Source organism: Hemicordylus capensis, chromosome 4 (genome assembly GCF_027244095.1).
Source record: "Hemicordylus capensis ecotype Gifberg chromosome 4, rHemCap1.1.pri, whole genome shotgun sequence".
Taxonomy (NCBI): Eukaryota; Metazoa; Chordata; class Lepidosauria; order Squamata; family Cordylidae; genus Hemicordylus; species Hemicordylus capensis.
In genome coordinates this window covers 130,907,893-130,924,459 of record NC_069660.1, presented here as the reverse complement: position 1 = coordinate 130,924,459, position 16,567 = coordinate 130,907,893, and the positions used below count along the sequence as shown (strand labels likewise).

General features: G+C 44.1%; 1 protein-coding gene across 3 annotated transcripts in view; it reads right to left on the bottom strand.

Moving 5' to 3' along the window:
* Positions 1 to 16,449, bottom strand: part of SLC35A3 (solute carrier family 35 member A3) — a 30,795-nt gene extending 14,346 nt beyond the window's left edge. The window contains exons 1-2 of one of the 3 annotated variants that reach the window (XM_053243886.1): positions 16,284 to 16,449; positions 1,114 to 1,318 (exon numbers count right to left, since the gene is read on the bottom strand). In XM_053243886.1, coding sequence (XP_053099861.1) covers positions 1,114 to 1,300 — 187 coding nt within the window. In that variant the 5' untranslated portion in view covers positions 1,301 to 1,318; positions 16,284 to 16,449. The other 2 variants (XM_053243887.1, XM_053243884.1) reach the window with 2 other exon arrangements.
* Positions 16,450 to 16,567: the final 118 nt, after the last annotated feature.

Below are 16,567 nucleotides of genomic sequence, written 5' to 3'. Positions count from 1 at the left end.
GTGAATGAAAGTACCACAATATCTAGTTTTTGCCAATGAAGGGCCAAGGTTCTGCGCACATTTAGAAGCAGCTGGTGTCTTCAGCATGGCTAACTTCTGCAGCAACATCAAGAAGTAAGGAACATAGGAAGCTGCCATATACTGAGTCAGACCATTGGCCCATCTAGCTCAGTATTGTCTTCACAGACTGGCAGCAGCTTCTCCAAGGTTGCAGGCAGGAATCTCTCTCAGCTCTATCTTGGAGAAGCCAGGGAGGGAACTTGAAACCTTCTGCTCTTCCCAGAGCGGCTCCATCCCCTGAGGGGAATATCTTGCAGTGCTCACACTTCTAGTCTCCCATTCAGATGCAACCAGGGCAGACCCTGCTTAGCTATGGGGACAAGTCATGCTTGCTACCACAAGACCAGCTCTCCTCTCAAGGTTTCAGCTTTGTGTATGCTTTCCCCCATACCCACATATTTCCCCCTTTTGGATCCTGACAATGTTTCTTGTCTAAAATATAAATGGTATACTAACAAAATAATGAGGTGTTCACATGAGCAGCCGTACCTGGGTAGGGCTGCTCCTGTGGAGCGATGGAATCCAGCCAGAGTCTGGTGCTGCCCTGCTGGTTAGCTCGATTTATTTTTTTTTTACTTGGGCTTTTCTGAGGTAGAATGGCATGAGTACACCCTTCTAACCCAGTCCCTGGTTGTGTGCACACTCGGGCTGCCTGCAGCCTGAGCATGCACAAAGCCAGGTGGCAAGACCACCCAACAATGTACCACACTCCTAGTGCTATGCATTGTGGGATGATGGAGGACTTCCTCCTCTGGCTTCGGGCTCTGCTTCTTGGCGCAGCCCCACTTGTTACCACCTGAGCGGCAGAGCCTTCAGATCACCGCCATTTGTGTGCAGGGAAGTAGGAAGAACCGTTTTTTGTTGTAGACTACCCAGAGACTTGCATTTTGGGCGGTATACAAATGTGTTAAATAGATAAAAAATAAATAAGAAGCCTGCCTCCCCAACCCACCCTCCCCACCGCCAGGTATGTAAGTCATGTGAACGACATTATCAACTGGTACCTGCTAAGGTTAAAAAGGTAACAGGGGAAAAAAATGACAAGACACCTACTGCTGTCTTTATAGACCAATAAAATGCAGGCCATAATCTTCAAAAGCTCAGCAATGACTACTGCGGTTGAAGATAAATAACGAGGTCCTTCTTCTTTCAGTGTCCGAGAGTAACGCATAGTCAATACTAAACTAGTTGTCTGGAAGACCAATATCCCCAAGGAAAGATATTTTAAGTTGGTAGACATAGCTTGACTTTTACTTTCCTGAAAAGAAAAAAGGGGGGGGGGAAGAGGGCAAATGTAAACTGTAAGATAGAGATTTGTCAAGTAACACAATGAAGACTATTTAGGAGGCGCTCTCAGCAGAAAGAGAAATCTCTGAAAGCAAAGAGCAATAAACCAAAGCATTTAAACTCAAGGCACTGTATGCATATATGGAGCAAATTGGTTGGAATGGGCAGTATTGAAACCAATTGAACAAATCTTGTTCTTCCTCATTTCAGCTGTCGCTGGCTGATTTAAGGGCTGTTGCTCATTCAGCAGTACTGCTTTGAGCCAATTAATCAATTAATTACCAATTAAATGTTAACACATCTCAATAAAGGAAACTGTTTTGAAGATAATGTAAGGAGAGGTTTCTCTTAATTACATTATGTAACGGTCACAATCTTTTTTTATAGTTAGGGGGGAAATCAAGCATTCCATGCTACTGGAGAATGGAGTAAGATACACAGACTGTACAATGTTTATTGTATTAACTAGTATTTTTAAGCCCGTTAAAATAACGGGCACTAGGAGGCCGGTCCTGCCGCCGCCGTTTCTCTCCCTTCTGGGTCGGGTCCAGTCCCGTCGCCGCCACCTCTTCCTCTCCTGCGGCTGGGCCGGACCCGCCGCCGCCTCTCCCTTTCCTGTGGCCGGGCCGGTCACGCCGCTGCAGCCATTCCCCTCCCCGCGGCCAGTCCGATCCTGCCGCTGTCGCATTTCCCTTTCTCCGCGGCAGGGCTGGTCCCGCCGCTGCTGCCCTCCCCGCAGCCCGGCCGGTCCTGCAGGCACCGCCTCTGGCCTCCCCGCGGCCGGGCGACCAACCAGCCAACATGGCTGCCTGGTGCCTGCGGTCGTGTCTCCCTCGGCGTGTACTGGACATGCGCTCCGCGCATGCCCAGATCAGCCGAGGGAGACACGGACGCAGACACCAGAGATACGGGTGCACATGCAAGGGCTTTATTATATAGGATTAACAGAAATGGGGCATAAGGCTTAGAAGAACTATGTAGTAAGAAGGGATAAAGAGGCCGCATAATGCAATCCCATTCCCCAAAGAGTCTATGAGGTTGCCTTATCCCAAGCCAAACCATTGGTCTGTTTTACCAAAGTCTGATACAAAGGCCTTCTTTCCTAGCCCTATTACAAGACACCTGAGACCAGGACTCAACTTGTGACATTCGGTATGCAATGCATGCATTCCACCCTCAACTAAGTATTTTACAGGTCAGAGCCTAGGACTCCTTCAGTACACCAATTCATGGGCTATTAACTTGTGAACCTAGCAGCCCTTTCCAAATAAAAGCGCTACTTACTTGGGGCCATTCAGAAACATACCCCAACACAGAGGTGCATGATGCAAATGCCCCAGTGGGCTCCGGCTATCCCAGCTCTGGGGATCAGCTGACACACAATCCCAGCAGCCAGGTTAACTAAGATCCTGACTAAGAGCTGGGCTCTGTCACTGAGTTTGGTGCCATGGGACCGCCGGGATCCATGTGGATCCCAGCGATTCTCATGGGCAGCGGTGCCCAGGTTAGAAAGAGTCTGAGTAAAAGAAGCTCCAACCCACTGCTCTGCTCTACTCAGGATTTCTAACAGTTTACCACCATTTTCCAAGGCCTAACTGATGTTATTTCACTTTTACACTAAGTTTTGGAATAAGAACTATGGCAAATAAGGGTAGGACTACTCAGAATGGAAGCAGACCTGTGTCTTTGGAAGTGGGTTGCCACCAAACAGCAATAAAATGGTGGGTGGGATGGAAGGGAACTTTCTAGCAGGGAACCACGGAGGATCTGAGTGCCCTGAACATGGAAGCATCTGTTGTCAGAGTGATGGAGGAAACTGGGGAAAGGGTGTGCCCTGTTCCAGGAAAGTCCAATTGGTCCAGAATGACCACAAGACAGTAGGTGGTAAGGCCAGCCATTGGTTTTGGTTGTCAAAGGCCAGTCTGAACTCTGACAGAAACCACAGTAGTAACTTCCACATCCAGAGGTGCACATAGGGAACTGTGGACATGTATGAGGCTTAAAAGCCTATGGACTGATTGAGCATGTTAGTTTGGGTTGTGTAGAAAGGTGTTTGCCAGAGCAATGATGGTTTCCTTCCTTTCATCTGGCAGATAGGCTTTTTTTGAACAGTGGTCCAAGATGGCACCTATGGACTGAATTGTGGTTTGGAGGACAAGTACCAATTTTTTTTATTCACAGCAACCCCCAGTAGAGACAGGAGGTCCAATGCGTAGCTGACATTGGAGAGGAGGGTCCATTTGCAATTTGAGATCAGGAGCCTGTTGTCCAGATACGGGTAAATGGCAACCCTTCACATCCTCAGGTGCGCTATGATAGCACTGACTCACTCTGTGAAGACATGGGGGCCACAGAAAGGCCAAAAGGCAAGTACTGGCAGAAGTCCTGACCCACTGTAAAGCATAGAAATTTTCAGTGCTCCGGACAAATTCCTAAATGGAAATAGGCATCCTTTTTAGATCGAGCATCACAAGCCACTCTTGCTCCGTCAACAAGGGAAGAATGGTCTTCAAGGAGATCATGCAGAACTTCCTTATCTTTATGAATTTGTTCAGCTGAATAGGTCAAAAATGGGGTGAATGCCCCCATCGTGTTTGGGCACTTGGAAGTATTTCAAATATAGAAATATAGAAAATATAGTATTTCAAGTATAGAAATCGAAATAATCAATCAATCAATCAATCAATCAATCAATCCCCTTGTTTCAATCCTCTAAAGCAGACCTGCTCAACTTAGGGCCCCCAGCTGTTTTTGGACTACAACTCCCATAATTCCCAGCCACAGTGGCCAACAGACAGGAATTATGGGAGTTGTAGGCCAACATCTGCAGGAGGGCCAAAGTTGAGCAGCCCTGCTCTAAAGGGATTGGTTCTATGGCTCCTTTCTGCAGTAGGAAGTTTACTTTTTCCGCAAGTACTGGATGTGAGTGGGTGTATTTGATCCCCATTTATACGGGACTGTTTGAGAATTCGATGGCATAGCCAGTGGATCGGAGAAGAATGGTGGTAGTGAGACACTTCCAGTCCTGGGTCATCAAACTGACTGTTTGGAAGAGTCCCGAGGATGGGCTTTTTGTGCTGGCATTGTTTCTGCAAATACTGGTATACTTAGGTGTAAATTTTGAAGAGCATCTGAAATTTGTTCTCAGCCAGAAGGGGTATACTCGTGGCCAGAAGGGGTATACTCGTGAGTCAAATGGGCCATAACCCAAAATTTGGCTTTAAAAAAGCCAAATCTGGCAACAGAGTCTCAGACTGTTTAAACTGGTATTTTTGTTTGTTGAAAGAGTTGTACTGGTATGAAGATTGTTGTGAGGAAGTTGTGAGAGTCTTAGATGCATACTTCTAAAAAAAAAGTCTAAGTATGCATCTAAGACTTTTCCATCGTTTCATCCATATGGGTGTTGAACAAACTATCCTTGTCAAAGGGAAGGGTCTCAATCTTCTCCTTCACATCACTCTGTAATGAAGTAGAGTGAAGCCAGGCATGGAACCCACCAGAGAACGTGATTCTGTTTTGGTAAGGTGTTTGGCGGTGCTCAACGACTATCAGGTAATGTCAGCCAATTTCTGAAGAGTGGATTTAAACTTTTCCTGAAAGGCTGCAGGCAAATCTTTCATGTCACCTTTTAGTAAGTCCCAGATAGAAAAATGATACTTGGACATCAATGCCATATAGTTTGAGATTTTTAGAGTGAGGAAGGAAGTAAAATAATTTTTTTTGCCCCATACTATACAACTTCCAGCCCTCTTTATCTACAGGTGCTAAATTAAGCTTGTTAGATTTTGTTCTGGCTGCACAGTCCACAAACAAAGAATTATGCTGTGGATGTTTAAATTAAAATGGGAGTGTCCAAGCAGACATTTACTGAGTTAGCAAGGACAGGTAACATTGGGAGAGCTGCCAGTTGTACAGTAGAGCAATTTGCCATGAAGTTATAGACAGGGTCCTCTATACAGGTCTTTGTTTTCAGTTCGTGGCCAAGAGCTGCCTGCCATATCTGCCACTTGGACCCTAAAGGATCGAACCTCCTCTGTTGGTGAGTCAAAGGGAGGGTTCACAAATGGCCTCATCCAGGGATGGGTCTGATGGGTTCTTCATCACAGTGGCTGTGCCACCATCATCATCCGAAGCAGAACTGGATTCAGAGTCAGGTACAGACGGCAACGGATGATCCACAGATGAGGTGTTAGAGGCTGGTGGGTGTTGGGGCCCAGTGGGAGCAGAAGATGGTTCTGCTGGCACTGGCTGTGAAGGCTTGACAGGAGCCACTGAGGATGGTGGAGGCCAGGCAAAGTATGTTTCTGCACAGGCTGTGAGCCCTGGACAGAGCGTGATGGTGACTGCGCAATGGCTCTAAGTTGGTTTGACTTCCAGGCCCTGTACTCCTCAAAATCATAAGGTAAGCCTGGAAAAGGTAAATAGTAGGGGTCACAATAGCTGTAGAATCCCTTGATAAAACCAGGATCAAGTCCCCCAGGAGAACTCCAATAGTCAGTGGATCTAGGTATGGAGGCATAATTGGGGGCTGAGTAATGATAGCATTCCAGCCATGGAACGGAGGAACAATGCAGGGTGATCCTCACTGGTGAAACTGAAGGTATCCTAGGAATGGGTGCCAAGTCCTGATCCTCTTTTTCTTTGTCCAATCCATGGAGGTAGAAGCCACTGAAGGTCAAGGTTGCAATCCATGGAGGTGGTTGGAACCCTCGCTCTGGGCCACCCCAGCACCCCCCAAGCGCAGTTATGGGGCTGCTGAAACCTCCATTCTTCCCTATGGAGAAAAACCTTAAAGCCACTTGTTGGGTGCTGGGGTGGCCCAGAGTGAGTGGTGGTCTAATGCAAAGAGGGTGCCAACCACCCCCATTGGTTGCTAACCCATGGGGTACTGGGTTTTGTTGTTTCTGAAGTGTTCTGAGTGTAGATTCTTTGGTAGCATATAAGATTTTCAATGACAAACGATGAATCCACTCTCATTGCTAACCTTAAAGACACATAAACTTCAAAAATCACTTAAAAATCAGCCCTTTGCCCAATTCCTTTCAAATAATTCTGATAGCTTCCTTGCCCACCCTAGGAACTACCACCCACCACACTCCACTCTAAGACACCCCTTTCCCCCTGACGTGAAGCTATACATTTGCTGCAATCCTAATTATTCCCTATGAGGAATTCAAAAATACTTTAACAATTCACCAATAATCAGAGGAGTGTCCAATTGCCTTGGGGTTTTGTGGGTGGTAGGCACCCCTGTCTGTCTGTCTACCAACCACCCTGCTTTTGTGCCCCTAGGTGCTCCACAATAGGGAATATGGACTGGTTCTGTTCCCATTTATAAAAAATCGTAGGACTCTCCGATTGCTTCAGGGTTTGGGTGGTTGTTGTCACCCATGGGTGCTCCACAATAAGGTATACTGGCCTGGTTCGAGTCCCATTATACCCTATGAGAAAAAAATAAAAATAATTTTCAAAAATTCATACAAAATCGTACGAGTGTCCGATTGCTTTGGGGTATGGGTGGCAGGTACCCCTGGGTGCCAGCTACCATCCTACCAATTTTTGGATGTCCGAACCAGTTCAAACCGGTTCGAATTGAACCACCCCCTGGTTCGGTTCGAATTCGAACCTGCAGCTCGAACCTGATGGCTGGTTCGGTTCGAATTCGAACCGGTTTGCACATCCCTATCTTCTTTTTATTAGTTGTCATGATTCCAGAAATTGAAATACTAAGAGCATAATATTATTCAATCAACCTTGCTGCCAAAGGGATGCACACAAATCAGGTGCCAATCGATCATTTTCTCCCATGGCTTCCCCCACTTTCCAAGCAGTCTCACATGGAAGTAAAACTGGAGCCTCAATTCACACCTGCCCACCCCACAAAAGATTTACAAGCAATTTTTAAGCTGAGATGCAAGAAAAGGAATCAAGTCATGTCTACAACTAGTTCTATATGTCTTGCAGCATTAAGCACAGGTCCACAGATATATGAAGAACCGAATACCTTGCAAGATTTCAAGGGAACAAGTAGTAGCTTTCAAGTTGCATTCAAATTGAAACAGAAACCCGAGACCATTATTCCATCCCCAAACTGAAGATAAAATATACGCCCAATGATAAGCTCGGAAACACTGTCATGCATGCCCTGAAAATCTCTCTCAATAAAAACAGAAGCACGTATTTAGAAAACTGGAGGGCAGAAAAGCATTAAAATATACCAACTTCAAGTATAATCTTCTCCATAGCTGTCATGATTCCAGAAACTGAAGTGCTAAGAGCAGAAGACTATTCAATCAACCTTGCTCCCAAGGGGACACACACAAAAATCATGTGCCAATTGATCAGTTTCTGCCATGGCTCGTTTTCTTCCCAAGCAGTCTCAGATGGAAGTAAAAGCTAGTAATTTAAAAAATATATATATTTTAGCAACATCATGAAAACATCAGTTTTTCATGCTGGCCTCCTCCTTCAACAAAACCAAACTTCGTAGTTCAGGCAAAATGCATTCAGGTGAAGAAAATATTTCCAGCTAAGAGATTACTTTAAGTGGCTGATTCCACAAAGTTTGTCTCAAATGCGGACAGTAACAAACACGCACACAGAAAAAGACTTTCAGCTCTGTGCTGTACCTAGCTAGCACTGTTTGTAAGGCAAATGACGTGTCAAGAAATTGTGAAACAATAATCTCCAAGTTTCACTGGAACATTAACATTCCCACTGTTAACACATTGTGAATACAATAAGGGTTGGGTTTTTTTAGCCTGTTTCCTCTAGTCAAGTAGGTTAAAGACCTTCAATACAAACTTGAGATTCAGTTCAACAAAGCATATTATATATGCTAATATTTATGAATAACAAAATGTGTGCCCCTTTTTGTTCAGTTTTTTCTTATTCAAAATTTGAATTCTAATTTTAATCCCTAGCCCCAGAGCCCTTTAAAAAAATTTAGATAACCAAGTTTCCAAACTTAACTGGCCAACTTGTTCCACTGCCCAATTGCTTCTATTTTCCAGACCTCTAAGCGCTGATGTAACCTTGAACTCGATTTCTTATTGCCTCCACTTCCTTCAGAAGCAGTGAGAAGACATTTATATCTGACAAGTTTATAGATATTTAGTAACTACTCACAACTTCTGTTGAAATGGTTTTTTTAAAGCCAAACTATCCATTTCTTCCAGCCTTTTATTATGTTCCATGTAATGTTCTAAAGGACCAAATAAAGATATAAATCTTTGTATTGGAAGCAAAATATAGCTGGCCATCTATAACGTACAAACACACACAGTGGCATCAGAACTTATGCGAGAAGTTCCAACATCCATTTATACCTCATAATGGAGAATTTTTAAAAAGCATTTGTCATGCTAGATTCTTTGAATGTATACAAAGACACTTTTCTTCCTCTCCTCTAGTGCTAGTTTATAACTTTCTGACCAACATTACAATAGCATCCCTATTTATTAATCTTTTGTTTAATCAGATAATCTAATTAGCAAAATTTATCATCTCTTAAGTAGCTACTCCTCAAAATATCTTCAGTCCTGTTTATTCAATCAATCAATCATCTTTATTATGGCCCAAGACCAGCATAAGTCCTGTTTATTCAAACTTCTAGTATTTTGGATATCCTCCAGATTGTCAAGTAAATAAGGTTTCAGTGTAGCCCAATCTGATGCACACCAACTCAGAAGTCACATTGAGCCTTATGGGACTTACTCCCAAGTAACCGTCCAGGGATTGCAATGTCCCTCTTTTGATGTTATTAAAAGCAGAATCAGGCCATAAAAGGAAATGTTCTAATCATCTGATTATCTGAAAACAATAAGCCTTCATTGATTCAACAAAGGATGTAGGGCCATTTTATTTAATGTATTTATTTATTTTTATTTCTCTATGTAAACTGTTTTAGGAACTTTTATTGAAAAGTGGTATATAAATATTTGTCATATTCATATATAGTGCTCTTGGAACACATAAAATTGTTAAACTTCTACAGCAGAACACATGTTAAATTAATTCTGAAATTCCCTTCAAGGCAATCGCACAATGTTGCGAGAGGTCCAACTCATCCAGTTTGACAAGACCCGGTCCATCATCTCACATTTCCTGCTCCTTCTGCTATCACAAAACTTGTCCTACCACCACTCCTGTTCCACATTATCTCTGCTCTCTGCCAAAGATGCCTAGCAGCAACGAAAACCAGAAAAAGCACCTCATTACTTATCTAAAGAAATAACATTTTCCTTATTCTAAGTAAAGACGTACATTCCATCACTTGGCAGTGTGACAAGCGTATCATACAATGTAGGCTTGGATGCAGTCTCATTCATAGTTATTTCTGCAAAATACCTGAGAAGGGTTTTCTTGTCTGGAGATAGTGGCTGACGTACTAAGGAAAGTTACTCAAAGTAGTCCCACTGAAATTAACCCTTTTAATTTTAGTGGGATTACTTTGAGTAACTCTCTTCAGTGTGTCAGCCAGTAGAAGTAGCACTAACTTCTGGAGACAACTATTAGACCAACTTTAATTCACCTCATCCTCCTCTAAAAACTGACAATCCCTTATTGTTTCCAACACTTTTATGTACTAAGAATATATTTTAAAAGTCTCTACTTCTTAATCCTTCAGTTTTCCTTTCCTTGGAAGCTGGTTTACCAACTGTTGATACTTCAGCATGGGTGGCCACTAAGTTACTGGCTGCATTTATTAAGTTTAACACCCCAAGGATTGTTACCTTTATTATCTGCTGACTCTTGTGTAGTTTTTGGTGAAATGTTGACAACTGAAGTTAAATACTAATGCCTTTTCCCAGGATTTGATGCTTTCATTGGGAAACCATAAAGCCAGAATATATCTAAGGCAAAGGCTTCTAGACATATATAGTCAATATACATTGGTCTCTGCTAGGACGTGTTCTCTTTAAAGGTAGTTGTGCCATCGAGTCGGTGTCAACTCCTGGTGCACACAAAGCCCTGTGGTTTTCTTTGGTAGAATACAGGAAGGGTTTACCATTGCCATCTCCCACATAGTATGAGATGATGACTTTCAGCATCTTCCTATATCGCTGCTGCCCAATATAGGTATTCCCCATAGTCTGGGAAACATACCAGCAGGGATTTGAACCAGCAACCTCTTGCTCCCTAGTCAAGTCATTTCCCCACTGCACCATTAGGTGGCTTTTTACACTTGTCCTAATCTTTCTTCTTCCTCATTCCCAGCACCTTATTTATCAAACTTGACGAAGATAAGACTTAGGAAAGCCTTTTCACTTGCTCGGTCCAATGTTTTACCATCTACTATGTTGACAGGCCGTATGGCCAGAATTCCAGTTGCAGAGTGTCTGTTTCAAGAGGGTCTGGGTTAGTGGAAGATTTGATCCAGTTCTAATTCCTACAGCGGTTTACATGATGTATTTATTCAGCCATTACTTATGACTGGGGAGATCTTTGGAATCCTACACAAGAATTTCTGTACTGGTCAAAGACCGCAATAAAGTTTCTCTCTCTATGTACACAAAAATTTTATTAGTCAATACAGGCCCTATGTTACAAGAACGGTAGCCAGCTTTTTCGGTTTCATCCATCAAAGAATGTGGCAAATTGATACCATCTGTCTAACTCTTCTGAATTATTCTGAGTTAATGTTTCCAGTTTTGAGTTTAGACCAATAGAACAGCTTTCTAAAAACAGGGATGCACACCCAAAAAACTGCTAGATGAACAGGAAGTTGAATCTACCTTAATCTCAGACATAGGTTTCCATAAACACAATCCCACAACGACAATTTTGCAGCCTTGCTTGAAAACAAGGTCAAAAAAAGATCAGAATATTTGTTATCTGGTAAAATATCTGGTTAAAAAGGTCAGAATATTTGTTAAAGCCACAATCACACTATACATGCTTTTTTGAATACACACATTTTCCATTATTTTTTCAGTTCTTTGAATGGATACTGACCTCGTCCCCCATAGATGGATGACCTATGCTGGGAGATAGACAGAGGGAGTGTGACTGTTGATCCTCCTGGACCTCTCAGCTGCTTTTGATACCATTGACCATGGCATCCTTCTGGGACATCTCTCTGGGTTGGGACTTGGGGGCACAGTTATACGGTAGCTCCACTCCTACCTGGAGGGTCATACTCAGAAAGTGATGCTGGGGGATGCCTGCTCCACCCCCTGGCCTTTGGCCAATGGGGTGCCACAAGGATCTATTCTGTCCCCCATGCTGTTTAACATTTACATGAAGCCCCTGGGAGAGGTCATCCGTAGGTGTGGGCTGCAGAGCCATCAATATGCTGATGACACCCAGCTCTACCTATTTTTTAAGTCAGTAGACACCAGGGAGGCAGTGGATGCTCTGAACCGGGGCTTGCAGGCTGTCCTGGACTGGATGGGGGCAAACAAGCTGAAACTTAATCCAGATAAGTCAGAAGTGCTCTGGGTTGGTAGAACTGATCATCTGAGTAATGAGGTAAATCTGGTCTTGGATGGGGTCACACTACCTCTGAAAGACAAAGTCCGCAGCTTGGGGTGCTTCTGGACCCAACACTGTCCTTGCAGGCGCAGGTGGCAGCAGTGTACAGAAGCGCCTTTTACTAACTACGGCTGGTATGCCAGCTGCAATCCTACTTGGAGAAGTTGGACCTGACTTCAGTCACTCATGCGTTGGTAACATCCAGATTGGACAATTGCAATGCGCTCTACGTGGGGCTGCCCTTGAAGATTGTTTGGAAGCTTCAGCTGGTCCAGAATGCTGCTGCAAGGATGCTCGTGGGTGCAAGTTATTTCATGAGTATCACACCCATTCTGCGGCAGCAGGGGCGTAACTACAATAGGGCAAGGGGAGACAGTTGTCTGGGGGCCCACTGCCTTGGGGGGGCAGAAGCAAGTCACATGACTGACTCCCCCAGCCGCGCACCCGCCCGGGCTTCCTTCAGTTGTATTCATCCTCCGAAACTGATGTGAGTGTTAAGACCTGGAGCTACCAGAACAGCATGTCTTTCTCTAGTACCATTAAATGACTTGCATAGTCCACAATTTACAAAACCTTTAAAAAAATAATTTAGGATGATGTTCTATTGTGGCGCATAGGGGTGTGTGTGTGTGTATTATAAATTTTACTTCAGTGAGGGGGGGGCATTTTAAAATCTTTTCTCTGGGCCCACTCCAACCTTGCTACGCCCCTGTGCAGCAGCTTCATTGGTTACCGGTCCGCTTCTGGACTAGATTCAAGGTGCTGGTCTTGACCTTTAAAGCTCTACACAACTTGGGGCTGGAGTACCTGTCGGACCACATTCATCCATATGATTCTGCCAGGGCCCTCCGCACATCATCTCAGGCCCTGCTCATTGCCCTACCACTAACAGAGATATGGTTGGCAGGGACTAGAGACAGGGCCTTTTCGGTTGTGGCCCCTTGGCTTTGCTATGCCCTCCCTGAAGAGCTTTGCCATGCTCCCTCCCTCAGTGTTTTTAAAAAACATCTTAAAATACACCTTTTAAAAGGAGGCTTTTTAATGCTCCATTTTTGGTTATATCTGGTAGGTTATTTAGCTTTTTTATAATTTTCAGTTTTTAGCTTTTAAAATAACTTTTAATTTGAACCTAATAATGATTATAGTTTTTAATGTGACTTTTAACTTGTTTGTTTAATTTGGTTAATTTTATTATTTTTGTTGTAACTTGTATCTATTTTATTGTTGTGAGCCGCCCCAAGCAGAAATGCACTGGAAGGGTGGGGTATAAATATTTTAAATAAATAAATAATAAATAAACATGAGATAGAGTGGTTTCATGGCACATTCTGGGGGTGGGGGTGAGAAAGAGTGACCAGCAGCAGCCAGCGGCATTTGCATCAAGCATGGTTGAAGCTACTCTCACCCACAGAAGCAAGGCAAAAAAAAAAAAAAAGAGAGAGAGAGAGAAAGAGAAAGAAAAAAACAGGCCCCAACAATGCCACTTATCCTGACATAAAATTCCAGGTTGGCAATAGCAATCAGGTAAGACCTCAAAACACCCCCCCCCACCTCTTGGCTATTTAAATCAAAATTCTAGTCACTGTTTTAATTTGCCTTGATTTAAATAAACCCACTTTGGTGGTAATGGCAGTGCTCCAGCATGCCAGTGCTGAAGGAGCTGCACTGCACTGGCTACCAATTTGTTTCCGAATTAAAGGTATTGGTTTTAATTCTTCGGGTTTTAAAGGCTTAAATGACCTGGGTCCAGGGCATTTGAAGGAGCTCCAGCTCCTGCCCATTAGCTGAAGTTATTTTCTGGGCCCTTCTCCTTTAGAGGTCAGGCAAACGCTGGCCAAAGAGGGCCTTTTCAGTGGTGGTGCCCAGACTATGGAATTCTGTGCTGAGATGGTACCTGGCACTTTCATCCCTATCTTTTTGGTGCTAGGCAAAGTTCATCCCATTCTTGTGGACATTTTATGACATCGGCTAGTTTCTGGCATCCCTCCCCCCGAGCAAACAATTTTATCAGCTGTGGTTTGTAATGCTTTGCAGTTTCTTAGCTGCTTTTCTGACAAATCTGATTATTTTGCTAGTCATTTTGGGGCCTGTTGGTGAAAGAGTGAGATACATATCCAAACAACATCGATGTAACAGGAGGATTATTTTACATATTATTCTTGAGCCCAATACATGTCAAGATCTCCACTTTCCCATCTTTTCTAGAAAGGGGTGAGGAGCAACCCTATTTAAACATTTCTATAATTTCTAGTAATTGTGTTGCAAGACATTTAATCAAAAAATAAGCTAATACAGTATAGTGTGTGAAATTCTAAAGCTTGTGATTCACCTGGAACAACAGAATTGGAATACTCTTTAACCTAGCCAGATACATCTTCATTGACTCCTCTATTCTACTCTCACCCCCTTCCAAAATATAGAAAGCAGCAAACAGCATACAGAGCTATCATTTGATGACTTTCAACAGGGAGTAAAAAAAAAGGGGGGGGGGAGGAATCAGAATCCTAGTACACAGGAAATTCTGGGTCTTACTGGATTTAACATTAATATTACTCGATTAGCATTTCACACACAGTGATGCAATTGTTATATATTAACTTAGGAGTTCTTGTCCAAACACTCTGTGCCAGCATCAGCAGTAACCGATTTGGGATAAAGTTTCTTTCTCTTTATTAAGCATGCATACACTGTTCATTATGTACACATAACTCACAGTTTTCTCTGAATATAACATAAGCAATGAGCCCCAGCTGGTAAAGTAAACAGAGTAATCTAAAAGTGCTTTCAAATTTTGGTATAAAAGAGAGAGAGAGAATTACCAGCAAACCCCATATAACTGAAAAATAGAAGTATAATTATATGCAGTGCAACTGAATTAAAATTGGTGCAGTAAACTTAATGTTTGGCAGGGAGGGCTTGCATTTTCATACTGCTCTTTACGCCTGGAATGATAGTCTTCTTTCACCATTCACATTCTTTTGATTGAAGTGGTTCCTCACCCAAAATCTATGGCTAGAGCTTTTCTACCTCTATTCCTGTGCTACTGATTTGCAAAATAAAAATGCAGAGCTTTTTAATTTTTTTAAAACTAACTCTCCCTTTGGGACCATCTCCCCTTGCTTGTTGTGCTCATTTGCAAAATGCAGGAAGCTGCACATTGGAATCCTGTCCTTTTCACTTTTTATTTTAATGTCTGAAGTACTTATTGTACAATATGAAAGTATTTGCCTTTAAATAGTCATTCACGTCCAATATACCAACAAGTCACAATTTTGTGCAAGCTATCTGAAAAGAGCCAGCATGGTGTAGTGGTTAGAGTGCTGCACTAGAACTGGGGAGACCCAAGTTCCAATCCCCATTCAGCCATGAAACTAGCTGGGTGACTCTGGGCCAGTCACTTCTCTCTCAGCCTAACCTACTTCACAGGGTTGTTGTGAGGAGAAACTTAAGTATGTAGTACACCGCTCTGGTGTCCTTGGAGGAAGAGCAGGATATAAAATGTAAAAATAAATAATAATAATAATAATAATAATAATAATTTTGTGCAAGCTATCTGGGAAAAGGATATGAATGGGAATCTGTCCCTTATTTTGTACACCATGAATCTAAACTACACCTTGTTTTTCAAACATGGCTCTAACAATTCCATCATAAACTCATCTCTTACTGCATTTTTCACTCTATTTCTTACCTACCCACTCCCTTCCCCACCTACCTTCAAAAGGCACTGCTCCCCAAAGGTACCTATTTCCCAGCTTCCATGTCCAAACAACTCCTTTAACCCCCAGTTCCACAAGACCAACAACATTAAAACAACAGAGAAGGGCCTCAAACCCATCTGCAAAACTTTGCCCGGTTAACCTGGAAGCCCAGATCCTTCTTCCCAGATGTAAAAGACCTGGCTCTGGTCCCTTGATGCGGAGGGAAAGGGCAGCCTACATAAGCTCACTCTTCCCTTTATCATCACATCACACATAGCACAAGGCACTAAATCCTGGGAAACGGTTTCTAAGCTGGTCACACACTGTGTACAGACACAGCGTCTTCTGTACCTGGAAGTCCTTCCACAAATGGGTATGGGAGGGCTAGTTGTGGTTACTCAGTGGCGAGAGAAAGGGACTCTGCACCTGCTTAGAGACACGCGCTGCCGTAGAGTTACTTCACATACCATAGAGCTGAGTCCTCAGTCCCGATGACAGGAGGGCTGGCTCAAGGGAAACCCAGCCAGCAGAAGCCCCTTAATGTAATGCACCTCTCTCTCTCTCTCTCTCTCTCTCTCTCTCTCTCGCCCGTCACCCCCAATGCCCCCCTCCCGCCGTACCCCCCCAGCCATGGCGCCCTCCATTCATTCCTTACAGCCGTCTCCTCCAACTCTGCCGGCTCCCTCTGGGGGTACCTCGTCCATTCTCTGCCTGGGTCTTCCCACTTAGCCCGCCCGGATCCTCCCCTCCCATTCTCACCTGCCGCGCTGGGAGCCTGGCGCTCTTCCCTTCCGGGTGCCTCTTCCCCGGTCCCGCCCCGACAAGACTCCGGCTGCAGCCGCGGCTCCGCCCGCTCCGTTCCCTGCGCCGCCGCCCCTCCGCTCTCTCCGCCTCAACAGCAGCCACCGCCGCGTGGTAACCAGCCTTCCCCGTCTTTGCTCCCGGCTCGGCGGACGGAGCAGCATCGCAGAGGCTGGGAAGGATGTGCCGCGCCAGGAGCAGCTGCAGGCAGAGCAGCACCTGGGGAGGGGAGGGGAGCGGAG